We start from the raw sequence: 21,765 nt of genomic DNA, 5'->3' as shown, positions 1-21,765 counted from the left end.
GAGCATAGTAGGGGAGGCTGTTTGCATCAGGCTCTTGGGAGCTCCCTGCCTCCTGGTACCTCTAGATCACAAGTGAGTGCCAGTCTCCTGGAAAACTCGCTAGCTCAGCCTGGCCCTGAGAAACTCAAGGACTGTGTGTAGAGGGTCTAGAATGCAATGCTGGGACCCCAGAGTTGCAGGGCCTGCTGGGATAGGAGAGTGACCCTGACTGGGTATTCAGAGGTCCTTGGCCTCTGAGTTAAGTAAGGCAAACCCAGAAAACCCGCCCCTTTCGTGAGGCCCCACCCACCATGGGCTCAGCCCTATCCGGGCAGACCTCCTCCCTGCGGTCGGCAAGTGTCCCGCTCTGTACTTTGAAGGCGACTCCTCCCCAACCCCTAAAACCAGCCTACCTCGGATTTTCAGCTCTCACTAACCAAAGGAGCCCCAGCCTCCAGTAAGCCCCACCCTGCAGGCCCCACCGGCTTCCCGGTCTTGCTTTCCCTTTGGCTCTGTCCCCACTGAGAAGACCTCTGTCCCAGGCATGGCGCGTGCTACTGGACCTGTACGGAAGCTGCTGGCCATCTACACCGGCGGCACCATTGGCATGCGGAGTGAGGGCGGAGGTGAGTCAGTGTTCCAAAGCCCTAGATAGAAGGGCCTCTGGGCCGGGCCACTGGGAACTCTAGGGCTCTATCTTGCAAGGGGAGACTGGACCCCTCCTTCTCCTCCGGTAGGCAGCTCCAGTGGCTGGGAGTCGGAAGCTTGGGCCCCCTGGAAGGGGTGAGGGGCATGGATGGCTCTTCCTGCCCTGAAATGGCCCTGAAGCCACGGGACACAAGGACAGAGGAGGGAACTGAGACGAATGCTCTGCTCTGTGCCCAGGGCGCCTGGAAGGACGCTTAGAACATTCCACACCCTCAAGCCTTTGAAAGCCCTTAGGGTGTGCTTGCTTCCTTTTCGGGAGAGACTAGCACAGCATCGGGCAGAGCTGCTTGCCTGCTCTCTCCCTGCAGAGAACCCTTAGCTCTCTCTCCCAAGCTAAGGGCCAAGCTGGGCTGTCTTCAAGGAGGTTGGGCACCAGGGTTAGGAAGACTGTCCTCTGCCACATCCTGCTGCCTTGGGTTGGGTCCCCTGGGTGGACGTCCTTGAGGACACCCCACTAGCATGTGAGGCCATGGCCAATTTGCTTGGCCCTTACCAGAGTGATGGACAAAGCAATGACACCCATCAGGGAGCTGAACCCTAGAGGGTCAGTTACTTCCAGTGGGCCCCAGGGTAGAATGTACGGTGTTGGGCTGAGTTGGGGCTGCTCAGAGAGGGTGCCTTTGAGAAAGGAGTGGCTGGAGGACTGAGGAGGAAGTGTGGCCAGACCAGGAGCAGCCGTGTGGAGGGAAGGAGAGAGGAGCCAGCACTTGGCTTGGCTTAATGGGGAGGCTTCAGAACTGCCCAGAGCAGGGACTGGCCCCTGCTTATTGCTTAGAGCCCCTCTAGGCTTGACACACGGGCAGTTTCAGTCTTTTTGAACACAAGCTTGGGGACAAATGGACTCTGACCACAGTCCCACCTGTGGCGACACTGTGCCCCCTCCCCCCTGGATGTTCCCCTATGTGTTACGATTCTCTAAGAGGCTGCAAGGGCGGGATGGGTCAGGAAAGGAAAATACTTTGATGCCCAATACCTAGGTACAGTGGGATGTGGGTTTTCAGATGGGTAGAGGTCATCCAGGACCCTTAGGCGCTTGCTCCATGCTCTGGGGTGAGCAAGCCCTGGGAAGAGGTGGAGACCAGCAGGCATCTGCCCTGCTTTAGAAGCCCCTTCCTCAGGGTGGCAGACACTCCCCTGAAGAGCTCAAGGAGGCAGCAGTCTTCAGACCCTGGTGGAAGGGCAGGCAGCACCCAGGGCACTATCTGAGGGCTCTGCTCCCTGGGCCAAACCCATCCCAGGTCTTCATGGGACCACACAGCCTTCAAGGGACTCTCCAAGGCTTGCAGCTACTGACCCTTTCCCTCTTTAGAACAACTTCAGGGAGCCTTGGGCTTAGTCATCAGGGGACAAGGGGGAACTAGAAAAGAGGTCTGGACTTTGATGCCCCCAGAGGGGGATCTGACTGCATGAATGAGCAGCCAGTGCTATGCCTTGGAGCCTTGGGCCTGCCTCGGGTGTGTTCCTGGTTCAGATACACAGGTGTGAATGGGCACCCTGGCTTTCTATAAAGGAAACGGGTTTCCAGGAATGAGGCAAAACCCAAGGCAAGGGGAGCTGGGTAAAACGTAAGCCTGGAACTTGGGGTTCAGGCCTCTGTGTGCCCTGCTGTGGGGGTTGCTGAACTGTGGGCTGCATGCCCTTCCTGCCCTCGATGGCCCCACTGGCATGAATGATTAACCAGCTTGGCCCTGCTTATGTGAGTCCTGGCCCCCGGTGGGAGTGGCAGCTTCCGCAACAGAGAAGCTGTTTATTTTGATGCTGTTAGAGCAGCTCCTGTGTCTGCTGGTAAACAGTGCCCAACACCGTGTGGCTAGCTCTCTACCACCCTTTCAGGGTGCTGTGGAGATGTCACAAGTCAAAAACCGTGTGTCCAGTGACCGCAAGCCTGTGGCCATGTGTTCAGTGGCACCTGGGCACCCAAGGGCTTCCTGTGCTAGCTAGGGTACCTCTCGCCTGCTGCCCACCACAGGGGAGTTAAACATCTGCGCAGGGTAGCCAAGGCTTGCCCTCTGCCCGGTGGTCACAGTTGGCCCCAGCTGTAGAGTCCGGGCAGGTAGAATGGTGTTCAGTGTGGCAGGTGTACAGGCCACCAGGAGGTCCCAGGTGTGTGTGTGTGTTGGGGGGGGGGGAGGCTCAGCATTCCAGGGTTATGACCTCTTTGGGAAAATAATGCAGCTTACAAATTCAGAACTGGGAATGAAAGCCAGTGTTGGAACACTGAAGGAAATCACAACAAACTCTAACTTGAAACACTGTCATGGAGCCCGGAAACATGGTCTTTCTGGCAGCCCAGCTCCTGCCCTCCTTGGCTGTTTCTGTCACACTCTGTTTCTGAGGTCTTGTCTCAGGATAACAAGATTTTTAGTTTCTCCCCAGAAAGAAAATCATAGGAGAGTTTAGCTTTCTTTTGTCCGGTTTTAATGCTTCCCAGGTGCCCACCTTCAGGGTGGGGCTCCCAGGGCCTGTACCCTCTCAGTCCAGCCCATGATTACCCCACCACAGGGTGCCGTGTGTCCCCAGGGGCCATTGTCCATGGTCAGAGGCAATAGTCCAGCTGTAGACAGAAGAGCCTTGCCTGATACAAACACGTCCATAATGGCCTAAGCGCCCCCCCCTTCCCCTTCCCTCGAGCTGAACTGCCGAGTGTCTGTGGCATTCCAGTACCACCTGCTGTCCATGGTGGCACTGAGTGGCGATCTCAGTGTCTTGAGGTTGCCAGCAATTCTGCATTGAAAGCCTTGGGGATCCGCCCCTCTTTCTGGGGGCACAGTTTAAAGTCTGAAGGCCTTAACAGAGGAGAAGTCTCCCTGCCTCCTCCAACTTCTGCTGGTTGCCAGGGTCCTTGGTGTGAGGCCATATTCCTCCTGCCTGTAATGAGACAGCACCTCTGTTGGACGGCCTCCTCTCTATGTGTGCCACCCACAGGTGATGGCCTTTAGAGCCGCCCGGCAATCCAGCGTCTTCTCTCCCTCCCTGGCTATCTGATGCAATCATCCTCCAGAAACTTGTCACAAAAGACAAATGCCACAGGTTCCTGGACTAGGATTTTGGGTGACTTGGGTGGCTCCTGAATGTGGAGGCTGATGTCCCCGTCACAATGAGGGTGGCTCTGGAGACCCATGGGGCTGACACAGGGTTCATCTGTTTTCTGAGCTCTGTCTTATAAAACATTCTGTAAGATACAGCCACAGCAGCAGACAACAGCAGCAGCAAACTACAGCCAAGAAGTTTAAGGGACTCTGTGCCAAGCCAGGGGGTGTGTAGAGATAGGGGGATGCCCAGTGAACCTGGGGGCGTGGCAGTGGTGGGGAACAGCCTCGTCGGCTCCGGATTCTGCAGGGCTCCTGACCTGCAACTGCGAGGCAAAGAAGCACAACTGATCTGTGCTTTACTTGGGACCATGTTCTCAGGAACTAGATCTAGCCAGCAGCAGCAAGGGGCTGGAAGCCAGAGCTGCAGGCTAGCTGGATAGGGGAGACGGGAGTGATGTTACCACAGGAGGGGCTGGCAGGGGAGGGCTGGCTGCAGAGCTCAGGTGGCTCTGTCCTTAGACTCACGCCAAGAAATAGGATTTAAAGGTCGCCAAGAGTATACCCAGGGAAGGTAGGCCCCGGTCGGTGGTAGGCTCTATGTTTACCATGGCTGGTGGTGTCAGGCTGAGGCATGTGTCAAACCTGGTCTGAGGCAGGTATTTCTCTGAGGCCATCAGGTCTGCAGGCTGCTTCAGGGGGTGCTGCAGGGCCAAGCCCTCACCTTGGTGCCCCTCGGCGTCAGCTACACGTTCTGGGTAAGTTACTGGCAGCTTGGTTCAGGCGTGGTGTGTGGTGTGGGAAAGGAAAGCCTGCTAGGCCCACTCTCCTAGCCAGAGATAGGGGCTCCTCCCCAGCGCCCCCAGAGTTGCCCATGTCCCCCCAGCAGCACCTGTAAGCACGGGGTCTCACGGCAAAGGGACGGCAGATGTGCTCAGAGAGGAGGCAGAGGGGGCCTGGCCTTGAAGATGGGGTCTGGGGTAGTGGTTGGGAATGAGCCTGGTGGACCAGGGTCCCTGCAGCAAGTGAGGCTGATCCCCGTAGTAGGGGCTTGGCTGCAGACCCCAGGCAGCAGCCAGGCAGCAGGTGCAGCGTGCCTGTCCAGTGCTGAGACATGACCAGGCTGTGGGAGGACCGTGGTCCTGGGAACAGTGATGCAGCGACAGGATGGGGTCCAGCCAGCAGAGCTTGGGCTGTGACCAGGTGGCACCTGGGACTGACACGCCACTGCTCAGGCACCTCTCTTGGGGACCTTTTTGTCTTCACTGCTGTGCCCAGGCACCAGGCTTGTGGGGAGGCTCTGTGTCTGAGTAGGTTACAGTAATCTGCGCAAGGTCACAGAGCTAACAGAGGGCAATGGCTGTGACTTCAGTCCTGGTTTCTGGGAGCCTTTGCCAGACTCTGGTGCCCTTTAGGGTGTCCTGGGAGCAGGGAGCACACTGTTCCCCTAGACCCAGGATCCTCAGATCCTAATGCTGCAGGCTAGGTTGGGGAACTTGTGTGTTTGGCCCTACTGTTTGGGGACAGAGACAGGGGGCCTGAGCTGGACTTGGAGAAGTTGTACTCCCTCTGGGAGTATTTGAGCTGGTCAGGCAGCTCATGGAAGGGCAGCATGACCTCAGCTTCAGAGACTGAACCTTGAAGTACCCACTAGGAAGGAAACGGGGTGGGGTGGGCAGTGCCAGCAATGCGCAGAGGCACGTGAGGGTAGAGCTGTGACTGTACATGCACTCACTGAGTCGAAGCCGGAGAGGACCTGGCCCCACGGACCCCTTTTGATGGGGTGTCCAGACACATTTGATACAAGCAGAGGCAGAACAGGTGTTGGGAGCTTCTGGGACCGGCTAGGTTTAAGATTAGGATTCACTCAGGAGTCAGCTCCAGAGGAAGATGCCCAAGCGATGAAACTGTTGCCTACGTTCCCAGGGGTCTTAGTGGCAGCTGTGGCTCAGCCCTTGGCCTGTGACATCTGTAAGAGTCTTGTCTGGCCCAGCTGAAGCCTGGTCCCTGCCCGAGTCCAGAGCTGGGCACCCAGGAAGCAGGGAAGGGTGTTTGCCTGGGGGAGTTTGCTACGGCCCTGGTCTGACACCCACACTTCGCTTGGACTCTGCCTGCAGTGCTGGTGCCTGGGAGAGGCCTGGCAGCCGTCCTGAGGACTCTTCACATGTTCCATGATGAAGAATATGCCCGGGCCCACCACCTGCCCGAGGATACAATGGCGCTGCCGTGAGTACATACTCTTCCAGGCTCTGGTGATGTGCAGCTCTCCTGGGGTCGAGAGAGCGGGAGGGTGCAGCCTCCCGTGTCCTGGGACCTCCATGTGAGCCATTTGCACGAGGCATCTCTTGACACCTCTTGAGTTCATGGGCGTGGGCCTTCACCTTCTCCTGGAGGTAGGCATGCGCACTGCAGCATGCTGGGGACTTTTCCTCCTCTCCTCCCCCGAAGCTCCTGAGCCCGAAAGGGCGGGAGTAGAAGAAGCCTGCAGCAAGCAGGCTGAGGACACCCCTGTTTAGGTACTAAGCCTATCAAGAGAGGCCGGTCTCGTGCATCCTCCCTGTCCCAGCTGCCCTGTGCCCTTGGTGGCCGAGTGAGGTAGATTCCTGCTCCACCTGAGCTGGTCTTCACCTCTCTCTGAGTTGGTGTAGGGAGTGACGTGCTTAAGGCCAGCTGGTCTGCCTCTTGATGATGCATGCAGTCTCTAATCCTGGAATTCCAGGTGGAAGCGGGGCTGGACTAGCCACCCACGCTTACCACACAGCCCCTTTCCCATCGGAGCCCCTGCTAGGCGCAGCCCCACCCACATCCCACTTCCCAAGATGCCAGCATCCCAACCCCTTCCTAGGTGCCACTGTTCCGCCCACATCCCAGCCCTGCCCTAGGTGCCACAACCCTACCCACACCACAGCAGCTCCCAGGATGCCACAGCCCCGCCCACACCCCAGTCCCACCCAGGATGCCACATAAAGCCCCACCTGCACCACAGCCCCCCCCCCCACAGCCCCTCCTAAGATGCCGCAGTCCCGCCCACACCCTAGCTGGAGAGGGCAATGGAGGTGGGGGCTTTGGATCAGGAAAAAGGCAGAATGGGAGACAGATTCTGCCTCCTGCAGCCTGGCCAGCCCTGACCAGAGGATCATCTACACGGTGCTGGAGTGCCAGCCACTCTTCGACTCCAGTGACATGACCATCACTGAATGGGTTCAGATTGCCCAAACCATAGAGGTAGAGGGTGGGAGTGTGGGCAGGGCAGAATGTGGGCCTGACAGGGCTACGAGCCATGGGCGGGGCTGTGGAGTGGGGGGCGGGGGCAGAAGGATGGGGCGGCCTGGAAGGTGGGACTATGGCGTGGGCGGCAGATCCTGAGGGAGGTGTTGTGGAAGGGGCTGGATGTGGAGAGCCAGCAGTATAGGAGGAACTGGGGTATGGGAAGGGCAAGGTGCAGAAGGGGCTGGATGTGGGTGGTACTGGAGGGCAGGGCAGGGCTCCTGCAGACCACTGGGCAAGGGAATAACTATGGGCTTGTGGTAGCCATTGTCTACCTGGGACCTGGCAGTAACCTACATGACAGCCTCAGGAAAAGGCTGGGTCCCGGGCCCCTGACACTGCGCACAGTCTGAGGCCCTTTCTGTCACACGGGTAGACACTGGTTGCTCAGACAGTTGGCCTGATCCAGTTAGCACTTTGGTGGGATATGTGGGTGGGGGCTGACTAACTTTGTGGGTCTGACCCACCCCTCCAAATCCCAATCTTAGAGGTGCCTCTCAGTAGATTCTGCACCCAAATCTCCGTTGCAGTGTTTGGTACTGGTAGTTGTAGTATCAAGGGCTGTTTTACCGTGGAGCCATCTCCTTCAGCTTTCCTCTTCTCCCATGATCCCAGACAGAGCTCCCAGGAGCAGGCCCAGCCACAGTTCTTCTTACTTGCCTCCTTAAGAAGCCTCTGCCACCCTGGATAGGGTCCAGAGGCCCCTACTGCCAACTCTGAGCTGCCCGGTTCAGGAGCCTGGCCATTAGTGGGCACTCTCAGGCTATGTTGTGGTGGCCCAGGGAAGTCTTCCTCACTTGTGAGGAAGGGTCTCTAGGCTAGGTTCAGATGGCATTACTCTGTCATTAAGAAGGGTAGGCCACATCTTAGCCTCATGAAGGCTTTTTCAGGGCCCTGCCTGGTGCTCTTCGTAACAGGGAAGCTAAGCAGCTGTACCTCATCTGGCCAGCAGAGGGCACACGGCTCCACGAGACTGCCTAGCTCCTTTGGTCTTTCGATGGGTCAGGAGGTTCTGACACCCGCAGAGCTTCTTAGGCCTCCCATCTCTTGTCTTGGCAGCCATAACTTTGGCCAGCCTGCCACCAGGAAGTGATGGTTAGAGTGTCCACCGTGGCCACTTGGCAGCTGAGAGGCACCAGCTGGAGGTCTGGGGAGCTGTTCCTAGCACTCTGTAGAGTCCCTGGAACCCACATTCCCTCATTCTTTGAAGCAAGCTACAAGTGGGTCTCCAGGCAGAGGCTGGCCTTCCAGAGGGGGCCTGCAGAGGGGGATGGACCGGTGCTAGGCCAAGCCCTCTACCAGCATCCCAGGCTTCTCCTTTCCCATGGCCTGTGGTGGAGAGACCTGGCGTGCCCTGAGGTCATCCTTTCCAACAGAGACATTACACACAGTACCAGGGCTTCGTGGTCATCCACGGCACGGACACCATGGCCTTCGCCGCCTCAGTGCTTTCCTTCATGCTGGAAAACCTGCAGAAGCCTGTCATCCTCACCGGAGCCCAGGTACCGTGGACTGCAGCTCTCCGTCCTCGGACTCGGAGAACTCTGGGGGCCACAGGTCTGGGCCAGGCCGGCTTCTTGCTGGGCAGTTGCTTCTGGCACCAGGCCTGCTGTGTGCTGCCAGTTAGGGTGTGTGGACACTTTAAGTGGCAGCCATGCCAGGCCATTTCACTCTCCGCCCCATGAGTTCCTACCGATTCCAGAGGCGGGAGGCCCTCGGGCTCCTGGAAGTCCTGTCCATTAAGGGTACCCAAAGCCTAGCCCCCTACAGCTGTGCCGCACAGGGCTTTCTTTCTCTCCTCTTCTCTCTATGGGGCTTCATGTCTGCTGGCCACTGCCACCACCAAGGCTCGTCATGGTAGATGCACAGAGAACAGTTCCCGGGGAGCCTCCCTCATCCCCCTCGTGTTTCTCTCTCTCTCTCTCTCTCTCTCTCTCTCTCTCTCTGATGTTGTCCATAGCAAACCTCACATATGGCATTCCCTCCTCTGGCCCTAGTCTAGTGCACCCTCCCCCCAACCAAAGCCAATGGAATTCTGTGGTAAACTACTCTATTTGAGTGAAGTCTGGCTTGGGGTTTCTGTTGCTACCCAAGCCTTTCACAACCCTCACCCTGGGGCAGAGGCCAAGGCCTCTACCAGCATCTGGGTCCCTTTTGGCACAACCTGGGGACACCCCACCAGGTGAGAGTGGTGGCTCAGCTGTTCCCCATTGGAAAACCTCTTGCCAGAGTGCCCGGTACTGTTGGCAGTAGCGGCTCAGTTGCCCTGGCTCGGCCTCTCCTATTTCCCAGAGAATCACATGGTACAATAGCCCTACTCTGGGGAGGCCCGTGGCAAATCACCCCTAGCCCTCATTGTTCCCGGGGGAAACCGAAGCTCAGTGTCCATAGGTTCTCCCAAACTCACGCTCCATGGGAGGAGCCTCCCTCCAGAGACGCCACGCTGACCACTCCCAGCTGACCACTCTCCAGGCAATCCTCTTGAAGACCCTGGCCTCTGCATATCCACTTGTGTCCCCTCGGGCACTGCTCAGCCGCTCTAGGCACTGTCTGTGGCATATCTAGGTGTGGGGGCACAAGCCAGACTTCCCCGCCCGCCTCAGAAAGGCCTTCCCACTGCAGCCCGCCCCGCTGCCACCCTGCGTGCCCTGCCTGGCCCACAGCTCTTGCAGTAGTGAAGGGGCTGGACTCTGCAGCCATGTGAGCTGGGGCCAAGACTGGACTGGGGTGCCTACTGGTTACTTAGCTTTGGGGGGAACCAGATGAAGAGGTCAAGATGCCCAGGCACAGGTTGACATTGTCAGAAGGAACGTCCACGGCTGACAGCCTCGGGAGTGGGCTAAGCACCCCCAGACGCCACTCCCCAGCCCAAGCCCGCCTCATCTCCTCTCCCTGGCTGGCTCTGATGGGTTTGCCTAGAGCGGGAAGTTCGGTGTGTCCTGGGTTCCCAGGCCTCAGCCACCCCTTTGGCCTCTCCCCAGGTGCCCATCCATGCGCTGTGGAACGACGGCCGTGAGAACCTGCTGGGGGCCCTGCTCATGGCAGGCCAATACATCATCCCTGAGGTATCTGGCCCGGCTGCATGAGCGGCCTGGGTGGAGGCTGCCACCCAGGTGAATGCCAGGGACCTTGTGGTCATGGCACGCGTTGGGACCCCTGGGCCAGGGGTCGGAACAGTCTTGAAAACATTTGTTCCCTACCTTTACAAATAACACAACTGTGAAAAACCTGGAGTTGACAAAACCATGGAAGGAAAGCTGCCCCCCTCCACCAGGTTGTAAATATTCCACACGTGTGTTATATACACATGCAGAAGTCCATGAAAATGGGCTGCGTCCACCCTGAGCCTGGAGCCTGCTGTGTCCCTCCACAAGGGCTCCTTGTGTCACCTGGCAGAACGGGAAGACAAGACAGGCCTGTCCTTCACAGACAAGGCCGGAAGCCGCTTCGTCTGTGGCATTTCCCTGGAGATTGGCGAGGTTAGGGTTGGGAACTATGGAAGAGCAGCAGGCAGGTGAAAGGTGGTCCCCCAACCTCCCATCACCTCAAGGGAGTCCTGGCGTCACTGGCTCCTTGTCCACGGCGGCTGAGAAGCTGGTTGTGTGGCCTCCTGCAGCCTCTGTGCATTCAGGGCCCAGAGCACCTCAGTCTTCCCTGGGTGGTACTGGCAGCAAGATCACCTGCTTGCTGCTCACCTTGGAGGTTTGCTTATTGATGGTGGGTTTGGGAGAGGGGGCCAGGAGGCCAGCTCTGAGCTGTTGCCTTGTTCTCCACAGGTCTGCCTGTTCTTCCAGAACCAGCTCTTTCGGGGCAATCGGACAACCAAGGTGGACGCTCAGAGGTTTGAAGCCTTCTGCTCCCCCAACCTGCCCCCTCTGGCCACGGTGGGTGCAGATGTAACAAGTAAGAGGACCTGAGAGCGAGAAAGGAGCTTGGGGGGAGGGGTGGGGTGGGGTGGGAGGTGGCTCTTGGGGATTCTGTCCCACCACGTGACCGCCCCCCCTGAAGAAGTTCTTCTCTGTGGCAGCCCGTGGCTCTGCAATATACATGGGTCCTTAGAATCTAGCTTTTTTGTCATATAACATGGCTTGTAGGCGTTTCTGAGGGTCCTGGTTCCAGAGCTTTCGTAAAGGCTTAGCCACTCCTTACCCTAAGTGTAAGATGGCTTCCAATGCCACTCAGGCCTTGACTCTAGTGGTCCCCAGCTTTTCACCATGGATACATAGCCTTCTAAGAGCCTGTGTCTCTCTGAACTCAGGACAACTGTCACCCCAGGTCCTTCTCTGGCCTGCCTTATCCAGCTGCAGAGGAGGCTTGTGCTGGCTGCTGCTCACTGCCCTCTGCTCACTACTTCCTTGAGCCCAGCTCACTGCCTAATAACTGAGAGGCTGCCCAGGTTCTGGTCCCTGCCCTTCCACCTTTGGAATTCTAAGGCCTGTCCTGGGAAGGCTCTGGAAGGGCTGGGCTTCCATGGGCGTGGTTAGGTTGGGCTGCTCCTCTAGGGCCAAAGCAGCTCTTCTTGTCTGACAGGGTGGCTCTCCGGAGGGTGGAGGCAACCCTCACCCACGCCGTGCTTCTGCCTGGGCACAGCAGGTCCTGTGGGTGGGACACAGCGTTGCTGGGACCTGCAGGTGTCTGTTCTTGGTAGTCTTCCTGGGCATCAGAAGCTGTTCCAGGTTCAGGAGGAGTAGAACCTCCAGAGAAGGCAGGGCTACTTCCTAACCACCCCCTTCCCCTCCTAGGCAGAACTCCAGGGGCTCAGCTCATCCTGGGCCTCCCTTCCCTGCCACTCACCCCAGAATCTTCTAGGCAGTGAGAAACTCCAGGCCCGGACACCAGGGACTCTGGTGTTCAGAGGTCCACTTGTTATCTGGGGCCTGGACCTGTTGAAGCCTCGCTGGAAGAGCCTGCATTACACGGCGCTTGTGGTGGTCCAGCTATTCTCGAGTGGTGGCACTAGTGGCCTAGGGAGGGGAAGCTCAGCTCTCCAAGCCTGAGTCACTCCTTATCTGGGCTCAGGATTGGAGCTTCTCCTGTGGGCAGAGAAGCCGTCACCCTGATTCTAAAAGTCTCTGCCACCCTGGGACACCTGGGCTGCAAGCCCAGCCCAGTAGAGCTTCCCTAGCCCAGAGCTGCGGCTTGCCCGAGTCCCGGCCCAGTATCCTGATCCACCATCCTGTCTGTGTGGGTGTGTGGGAACCTGCACCCGCCCTCTTGCTGTTGTCAGGCTGCCCGGCCGGTTCTGGCATCTCGTGTGGAGAAGGACGGGTTCTGCTCAGGGTGTGGCCGATAGAGCCCTGGGGAGGGGCAGTGGGGCTCCTGCAGAGCATGCGCCTGCCTCCTGCCAGCCACCCACAGGACAGAACCCTGACGATGCTATGGGACTCGGGCCTCTCACAGGCTGCCACTGACTGCTCTGCACTTACTGTCGGGGAGATGCGGGGATTGGGGGACCATCCTTGGTGATGGACAAGATACAGACTACAGTGGCTCAGTGTGCTCTGCCCTGGCACAGGGGCACGCTGCGCTGGGGACAGCTAGGTCTTGCTGGCCCTGCCCATTCCTGTGTATCTATGTGGTCTACCCCCCCCCATCCTTACTCCTAGTTCCTTCCTTCAGCTCTGCCTCTGCAGGGCAGGCCTCCCAGCCCACCAGAACAGAGGAACTGAGGGAGGGAACCACTCTGCAGCAAAGGGGCCCCTAGGTCTTTTCCACAGCTTGGGATCTTATGCTATACCTGTGGTACACAGCCGTCGAACTCGGTGCCCTTCCCTGTACCCTGGAGCCACCTGCTTCCCAGAAGCAGCAGGCCCACCTTAGACCCTAAAGCCAAGGGTAGACTAGACTACCAGGTCAGGCCTCTCAGTAGAACACAGCAGGGGCCATTAAAGGCTTAGCCCGAGGGGAGGATGGAAAGATTCTAAGGAAAGACTTCCCGGCTCATCAGGAGGGTGGTTGACCATGGAGTGGTCCTTTGTCTCCGTGCAGCCCCCTTCTGCAGCCATAACTCTTCTGGTGGCAGTAACTTCCCCCCGCCCCCCAGCCTTATCTGTCTGCCCAGCTGAGATGCTCGTCTCTAAATTAAAGGACATCTCACAGGGCCATTGTGTCAGCTGATGGATGCCGTCGCTGGCGGGGTAGGCAGCCGATATGGACCCCACTTTTTCTCTCCTGCCTCGCCCTTCAGTGTGAGTCCACAATATTGTCTAGTGGCTTATCACATGTGACTTCGCTGGCACACACAGCAGCCAGACCTCCTGAGTTTATAACCCCTGTGCCCAGCAAAGGGCTAGGAAGATGGCAGGGTGGGCAGTCTTGGAGGAGGTGCCTAGCTCTGTGGTCCTGTCCTGGCTCAGTGCCTGGCTTATGAGCATAGCACCTCAAATGAGACCATTCCCACCTCCAGGATTCAGTTTTCCCAGGAGGGGCTAGAAGATCCCCTAGGGCTTTTAGTACAGGAAAGTCACCAGCATCCTCTGTTGGGTTGGAGGCTTCTGGGTGCCAAGGATTCATGAAGTTCAACGGATAGCCCACCATGCCTGTCCCTGCCCATTTGGTTGGCGCCTGGGTATTAACCTCACTCACAGTGGCCTTTGGTCTGATGACAAGGTTCTCCTCTGCAAGGTCCCTGGCATGACTCTGCTTGAGGAATGCTGACCCCAATTTCCTACCCTTCTCTGCCTTCCTCTGGCCTGAGATTCTGCCACTACCCAGCCTGGGTGTGTGTGGGGGGGATGATGGGCATTGCTAGGTCCAGAATTTGGGGATAAATTAGATAGAGGCTTTCTTTCTTTGAAGGTGTGGGTTGAGAAGATCAATTAATTTGCCAGATGGGCAATGGGCTTAGAAGGTCCCCAGCACCCAGCCAGAGGGCAACAAACTAGGCCATCTGATCAGATGATGCTCCTGGACTCCTGTGGAACCAGCAGACTGCTGCTCTAGCCTTTGCACCCGCCAGTCCCTTTGCCTGCAATGCTGTCCCTGTCCCACACACTTTCCTTCAGTCAGGCTTGGCTTCGAATTTTCCTTCTCCCTCACCTGTCAGCCGTGATCCCCAGCCCTCCGCCCCATCACCCTTGTCACCACCGCTGGGCTGTTAATCTTTCTCCTAACATGGGCTTGCTGTGGAACCTGGCACTGGCCTGAGGAGACCGGGGATTTGGTTCCTGGGGGAGGATGGGCAAGAGGGTGGGCATGAAAGACTGGAGGTGGGCTGGGACCTCAGCTGCCCGTGGCCTACGCAGCTTTCACACTCGGCCTCTGTCCTCAGTCAACTGTGACCTGGTGCGGAAGGCCAGCCGGAAGGACCATCTGGTGGTTCACAGCAGCATGGAGCATGACGTGGGCCTTCTGCGCCTCTACCCTGGGATTCCTGCCTCCCTGGTAGGGAAACCTCAGAACGTGCTGCCCTGCACTGCTCTCTACGGCTCCCATGCCCTCATGCCCCACAGGGCTCTCTGATGCCATGGTCTCACTTCCCTCTGTCCCAGGCCCTTCTCTGGACAAGTATGGGGGGGAAAGGTAGCATGCCCATATGGGCAGCCTTTCCCTCTCAGTTGGGCTCCGCTTTAAGACACAAAGCTGAGCACCTAAGCTGAGTGCGGGCTTGTTTGTGTACACACCTGAGGACGCCTGTGAGCATCTGGTGTCACACAGAGCATGTCACTCTGAGGCTGGTTGGGAGTGGCCCCAGGGCTCTGCCTTCTCCTGGTCCTGTTTTCTTTTTAGGCGGGTCTTAGTGTGTAGCTCAGGCTGGCCTGTTGCACTCCTTTCGCCTCACCTGCTGCCGCATCTCTCTCTGCCTATTCACGTCAGCTTGGTGGGCCCTCCCCTGCCGCCTGTCCGCAGCCTCTCACTCAGAGCCGGCTGGTCCTGCCGTGGCTGTGGTGCCTCCCTTATCTGTTATAAGAGAGCTGTCCTCTGTCCTTGAATGCAGCTGTCCAGGCTGCGGGAGTCTGGGCAGGGCCCCGTCTGCGGGCCTCCAAGTGTCGGAAGCCCGGCTTCTCCAGGCTAACACTGGAGGGGTAGGAGAATATCCAGGCTTAGCTGTCCCACAGCTAAGAGAACCAGGCTACCTTGAGAGGGAAGGCAGACAACTGGGAAGCATAGGATAAGCCCTGTTGCTCCGGCCAGCTGGCGCTCCCCCAATCTGTGTCCTACCTGCACAGGTCCGGACCTTCCTGCAGCCCCCACTGAAGGGTGTGGTCATGGAGACCTTCGGCTCTGGGAATGGGCCCACCAAGCCAGACTTCCTGCAGGAGCTGCGGATGGCAACTGAGCAGGGCTTGATCATTGTCAACTGCACCCATTGCCTTCAGGGGGCAGTGACTTCGGACTATGCATCTGGCATGGTAGGGGTGGAGGATGGGCCCAGGAAGACGGAGTGTGTCTGGGTTCTGCTTCCCCTTTGCTGGGGAAGTCCCTGAGCCAGCCACCTTTTCTGGCTTGTCTGTCCCTCCCACAGGCCATGGCAGGAGCTGGCCTTGTCTCAGGCTTTGACATGACTTCAGAGGCTGCCCTGGCCAAACTGTCCTATGTGCTGGGCCAGCCAGGGCTGAGCCTGGATGACAGGAAGAAGGTGTGTGTGCCATTGGGACCATCGCAGGGACTTGGAGCCCTTCTGTGTACTCAGCCGTGCCTGCTGACTCCTGAGAAGGCCACAAGGAGTATTTGTGTCTCTGTTTTGGAAGTGGACAATAGAGCCAGTGCTGACCCAGTTCAGTGCACCCTTATCCTTTTCTGGGGAGCCTTGGTTCTCAGTTCAGCACCCTCCTGCATTGCCTCTGTCACCCTGCCCCGCTTCCCTCCCCTCAGGTGGGACTCAGACACTCAGGGCTCCAGGCCCATAGGCTGCCAGCACCTGGCTGAGATCTTAGGAAACCCGGAGCCCTGGAGCTTGTAGGAGGGAGGACAGCATTAGCCTTCTGTGGAGACTGTGGGTCACACTCAGCCCTTGCATGGGCAGCACGCATGGTGGAGTGTCAGCCCTGGGCAGGCCCATCTCCCTGCTCTGCCATCCAGGTGCTCCCAGCTGGTCTGGACTCCCTGGTCCTGGGCGTGCTAAGCCCACCGGCCTCCGTGTCCTTCTTTCCCAGCTGCTGGCCAAGAATCTTCGTGGGGAGATGACGCTGCCCACAATGAATGAACGCCGGTCCTTGCTGCAGGATGGCATGCTGGGCTGCAGGGTGGAATGGCTCCTCAGTCTGGATGACGGCCAGGTACTGGCTGCAGTGTGTGGGCCTGGACGCGCTCTCGGGTCGGATGGCGGGACCCGCCATCCATCTACTACCACTGCCGTGCTGGCATAGAAGGAGGACCAGAGAGGAGGTGTGGGTGGGCGGTGAGGATTTGGAGGGAGGACCCATCTGCTGTGTGGAGATAAAAGTGTTGGGGGCTGCTGTGCTCAGGGTGAGTCCGTGCTGGCTTGGGCCCAGACTGGGGTGAGCCTAAGCAAGGTGGGGGCACCGTCCAGCTTGGCTGCTGAGTAGTCAGGGCTGATGGGGTCTCTTCAAGATGGAGCTGAGGGTCCCGGACCACACACCTGTACCTTGGAATGTGGTTTAACCTCCGAGTGTCCGTCCCTCTGCCCTCCATACTTGAGTGTTCAGACCCTGGAGGGGGTGGGGAAGCTGAGGCCCAGCATGTGGCCCTAGCAGAGCTGCCTGGTGAGCCAGCTGGCTAATTGCTCCATGCTGGCTGGGGGTGGCACCTGTCATTAGGGTGGCTGTGTGATGATGATGATGTTCCCAGGCTGGCCGGAAGCGGTGATTAGGCCGGCATGGACGCTGGACAAAGTGGCACTTTAGAAGGCCCCTGGGCAACTGAGTGCTATGGCAGTAGCCCTTCCAGGAATGCCTTCCCTGAGCACTCAGGCCCTTCTGGTGTGTGTAGGGGGGGGGGTCCTGCCCCATTTCCCATGCTCTCTCAAGGAACGACTGTGACTGTCATCCCGTCTGCAGTGGAGGCAGAAAACAAAACATCTTGGGGTTCGTTGGCAGGTCCATTGCCAGCAGAGAGAGGGGGCCAGGTGTAGCCTGGTGGTCTGGTCTTTGTGGGCAGGTGGGCTTGTGGGTGGGCATGGGGGCTCCCACCAGAGCCCTTCCCTACTGTTCTACCATGAGGGTAGATGGGGCTCTCACAGTTGGGGGCTGCCAGCAATGTCTGCTCCTACCCTGTGAAGATTCCTCAAAGCATAGCAGGGCCCATGCTGCTGTTGCCCTCCCATTAGGAGGCTGATGCCATAAAGGATGATCTGATGCCCAGCCTGGCCCTGGCTGCAGCTCATGCTGGTGCCCTGGACACTTTGCAGGCCTTTTTGGAGCTGGTGAGGCCCCCGCTGAGGGAAAAAACTCGCAGTCGGGACACTTGCGACCCTCCTGGGCCACACTGGATAGTGGCACTGCATGCATCCTGGCTGGAAGTGGGCGGGTGACTGTCAGCCCCTCTTCATCCTTCCCAGTCCTCTGTGTGGCTCACCGCCCCTCCCTATCCCTATTTTGAGGTTGTGTGCCCCTGTGTCACCCTAGGGCAGAGACCTGAACCTGAAGGACTACAGCGGTCAAACCCTGCTGCACGTGGCTGCGCGGAGGGGTCATGCTGCAGTGGTCTCCATGCTGCTGCAGAGGGGTGCAGATGTGAACGCCCGCAATGAGGATGGCCAGAGCCCGCTGCTGCTGGCTGTGAGGGGCAGGTACCAAGGGCAGGCTGAGAGGGGGCACTCGTTTGATGGGAGCAAAGATCGGCTCATGAGCAGGGGTCAGTGATGAAGGCCTCTTTCTGTGGGGCCATCTGAAAGGGCTTCATGGAGGAGCTGACCTCAGAAGATGCCAGCAGCAACTAGGAAAGGAAAACACCACTGGAAAAGCATGAGGGGCTCCTGGTGACCCCTAGTCAGCCGTGTGCCCTGAAATCTGGCAGAGAAAGAGCTAGCAGAAGGGCTGTGACAGGCACAGGTGTCCTGGGGGGAAGATCCCCAACTGGCCCTCACCCCATGTGGAAGGATGATCCTGCATGACTGGGAATACTGCCCACTTCATCCCACCCTCTCCAGCTCTGCCAGAACAAGCCCTGCCCTGGAGACGCTAAGAGAGTGGGCGTTTGGGCATTACCCAACAGCCTGTGAGAGAAAGAAGATGGGACCCTGTGGGTGCCCTCAGGCCTGCCAGCCAGAGGGTCTCATGCAGGAAGGCTAGGCTACAGTTGGGTGTGGCCCAACTGGTGTCCCTCTCCTAGAGCCGAGAGCAGCGTCGGGCGCAGAGGGCATGTGGGCAGTGGTGTGTCCTCCGGTGACCCCGACCGCCAGTAAATGCAGAGGCAGCTTGGCGTGGCGTGGTGTGACCAGCCAGTCAAGGCATCTCCACTGCATCAGCTTCCCCTGGGCTTCTCACCACGACACACGCCCGCAGACCGTGTCAGGGGTGTTAAGGAGTGGGGTGCTTGTGAGCCGCTCGGGATGTCAGATGGTAGTGTCCAGTCCTGGCCCCTCGCCGGTGAGACGCCCTGGGGTGCCGAGGCAGAGGTTTCTTTTCAGAGCAGATCTAGGATGAGCTACCTTGGCCCTGCTTGGCCGCTCCCCCTCCAGATGTGGCTCAGCTACATTGACTCAGGAAATGGCTCTGGGCCCAACTCGACCCCACTGTTCATGTTTGTCTGCCATAGCTCGTTCTCACCCTATATCCTAGGGTGGAGTTGGGACACAACTGACTCGGCTTCCTCAGAGCCTATCCTGGGCCTTAGCAGAGGGGTCACTTCAGATGTGTGACCCAGTAGGGACTGCCTGGCTCAGTGTAGGAAACAGTCTTCTGGGGTGCTACCCCCACCTGGGGCAGGAGGCCACCTGCGGCGTGCAGCTTGCTTAGAGAGCCGTTCAGTCATCTGACTAGCACCTTATGACCTGGACATCCTGTGGAGGAGCCTTGGATGAGTGATGGCACCCTACAAAGGGTCATGGGACAGCCCTTGTCTGGGACTAGGATATGGGTGTCTGGGTGGGTACTTTCTGATCCTGCCCCCCCTTCCCCTGCCTCCAGGGAGGAATGAGGCGTCAGGGTCCGGACTGCACTGACGCTCAGCACTTTTTCGTGGCAGGCATCAGGGCGTCATTGGGCTGCTGCGGGCCGCTGGGGCTTGCCTCTCTCCCCAGGAGCTGGAGGACATTGGGACAGAGCTGTGCAGGTGATGGACTCATGGCCTCAGGATCCAGAAAGGCAATGGGGCTGCTGGGAGGGTCAGGTCCACAGCCTGGTGGCATACCTTGGCCTGGCTGACAGAAGGCTCTCCCTCAAACCTAGTTATAGGAATAGCCAACAGAACAATACAGCAGGGCTGTGTATGTGTTGTGGGATTGGTAGGCATGGGGGAGCATAAAGACAGGGAAAGAGAAGAGCAGATCTGGGCTGTGGCCATGGTGACAGCCGGGAATGGGAATGCTGTTTGTGGTGTGTTCATCCTGCCCAGGGTGTCTGAAACTGCAGACTGATTTCCTGGGACAGCCTCAGTCTACTGGCCTCAGCCTTAGGCCCCTACACTGGTCTGCGGTATCCCAGGAGAAAAGTACTGTTTGTTGGTTCCCACCCCCACCCAAAGATGGAGGGACAAGGGTGGCTCACAGAGGCGATGGGCCCAGGAGGATGGAGGCTGGCCTTGGTTGCCTTTGAAGGGTCTCCTGGGGTAGCTTGGTTCAGGACTGCACCCAGGCAGACCTAATGGCTCCAGTGAAAGGCAGGGAAACTGAGGCAGCATGCAGGTCCCGGGAAGCTGGCTCTAGAGTCAACCACCAGAAAGGATTTTGCTTCAAGAGGCTGGACTACCCTGAGCTGCCACTTGGGCTGAGGGATGGGGAACCAGGGTAGGTGAACTGTGAGGGCTCAGCGTACAGTGCCACCTGGGGCGGGGGCTTCTCCCACAGGGAGGAGTCACAGGGCCATTTGGGTCTCTTCTAGCCTCAGCTCACCCAGGGTGGGACTGGCTCTCAGAGTGAAAATACAGAGCGTGAGAGGGTGACGGTGTTAATATTCAAGGACAAGGCTGTCCACCCCAACCTTCCTCCACAGTGACTACACACACACGCACGCACACACACACACACACACACACACACACACACTGCTTCTCCAACAAAAATGCCCCTGCAGCTTACTGGGGTCTGGGGCCAACGTGGAGCCTTCACTTCCTGGGTTCCCTTCTGTGGCCACTGGCCGTCGGTATTTCCTTCTGTCTTGAGACAGGCCAGACACAAAGTCTGTGTTGTGAAATATGAAACTGGCCGGGGGTGGGTGGGTGTGTGCGTACTCATAGGTGTGTGTGTGTGTGTGTGTGTGTGTGTGTGTGTGAGCGAGCTCGTGCCCTTGACCTGAGTCATAGTCACACCCCATAGGTGAAACCAGACTCCAGGCCGCCCCAGGCTTAGACTCCGGCCCCAGGGCTGGGTGCAGCTAGATCAGCTGTTTAGGGCTGTCCTTGTAAGAGTAACCAGGGCACTGGTGAGGAGCCCAGCAGGTTCTGACAGCATCCCTTCGTGCCCCTCCCCCCAGGCTGGCATCCAGGGCGGACAGCGAGGGCCTGCGGGCGTGGTGGCAGGCTGGGGCTGACCCGGGACAGCTGGGCTATGATGGACGTTGTGCCCTGCACGTAGTGAGTGCCTGCCTCCTGTACCCTCTTCTGGAGGCCTGCTGGAGGTCCTCAGCTAATCTTCCCAGTTCTAGGCCAGGAGATGCCCATCCCTCCTAGGGACTTTCCTCAGGATCAACCCAGGAGGCTGTCTCCTATCGGTCTCCAGGGTGGGGGCGGAGATTTGGGCTTCTGCTACTGAGGCCAGGCAGTCTCCACAGGTCTTTCTCCCCTACAGGCTGCTGCGGCTGGGAATGCAGATATAGTGGTCCTGCTGCAGAGCTTTAAGGACAGGGTTGGCACCCAGCCCCAGGCCCACTAAGTCCTGGGCTGGGCCCGTGTCCACTCAGTGAGCTCCAGTTGGTCTGCAGCTGGAGCCTGGCACCTGGTGTTCCACAGCCAGTTCTGGAGACAGCCTGAGGAAGTGGTGTCCAGAGCCTTCTTGGGGACCTCTAGAAGGAGCACAGTCTGCTGGAGACAGTGGCTGCTGGGACTTCACGTGGGAGAGGCTCTCCTCAGACTTTCACCATAGCCAGTCTTGGGCTGCTCCCAGCTGACATCCATCTCTGCTGCATTATTTGGTGTTTTGAGACTGACTGGGACTGCCTGGACTCCATACGCAGGGCCCCTGGGGTGGAGTGGGGGAGCCCTGCCTCTGGTGCACCTTCCCTACATGGCCGCTACACAGCCTCAGCAGACCTGTTTCCAGGAAGTGCTCCTCGGCCCTCAACCCTCCTGCAGCGTGAGGATTCCTTACTGCTTGAGGTCCCTCAGGCGCAAACCAGCTGCTTCTGCTAAACTGTTTCCCAGCCTGTTGGCAGGACAGGCTCTGGAGGTCTCTGTTGATCGGGAAGAATGTCAATAAACTTGTTGTGGGGACATAGGCTGCTTGGCCCAGATGGGTCTGTGGGCTGTGACTGTGTAGGCATGTGGGGATAGGCCTCGGGCTGTGGGGCAGAGAGTCATCTCCACAGCAGACGGTATCCACTTAAGCAATCATTCTGAGGCTGGCCAGGTGTGATAGGTTAGGGTGACCCGGGGAGGGCCTGAGCAAGCTGTCCTGCCCCACCCCCACCCCCTCAGGCAGCTTTGGGGGGGGGGCAGCGACATGTCCTGATTCTTTTCATCTCGGGCTTAGTAGCCTCTTCCAGGCAGCCAGGGTCTGAAGTGCAGT

The 21,765-nt window shown here is 58.5% G+C and overlaps 1 protein-coding gene across 2 annotated transcripts; it reads left to right on the top strand.

The window, feature by feature from the left end:
- The first annotated feature begins 333 nt into the window (after nt 1-333).
- Aspg (asparaginase) lies at nt 334-21,475 on the top strand. Of its 2 annotated transcripts, XM_055592838.1 has the most exons (16): nt 335-436; nt 522-605; nt 5,834-5,942; nt 6,830-6,941; nt 8,360-8,485; nt 9,965-10,048; nt 10,760-10,886; nt 14,254-14,366; nt 15,152-15,334; nt 15,448-15,561; nt 16,079-16,201; nt 17,212-17,307; nt 17,510-17,673; nt 19,071-19,157; nt 20,516-20,615; nt 20,830-21,475. In XM_055592838.1, the coding sequence occupies exons 2-16, from the start codon at nt 524-526 to the stop codon at nt 20,911-20,913; spliced, it is 1,704 nt and encodes a 567-aa protein (XP_055448813.1). In that variant the 5' UTR covers nt 335-436; nt 522-523; the 3' UTR covers nt 20,914-21,475. The 2 variants fall into 2 exon arrangements, with proteins under 2 accessions (XP_055448814.1, XP_055448813.1); XM_055592839.1 differs by having other exon boundaries at nt 334-605; nt 8,375-8,485.
- Nucleotides 21,476-21,765: the final 290 nt, after the last annotated feature.

This window comes from Psammomys obesus, unplaced genomic scaffold (assembly GCF_907164565.1).
Source record: "Psammomys obesus unplaced genomic scaffold, mPsaObe1.curated_primary_1811, whole genome shotgun sequence".
Taxonomy (NCBI): domain Eukaryota; kingdom Metazoa; phylum Chordata; class Mammalia; order Rodentia; family Muridae; genus Psammomys; species Psammomys obesus.
Note: the sequence above shows the minus strand (reverse complement) of the source record. Positions and strands in the feature narration are given on the sequence as shown.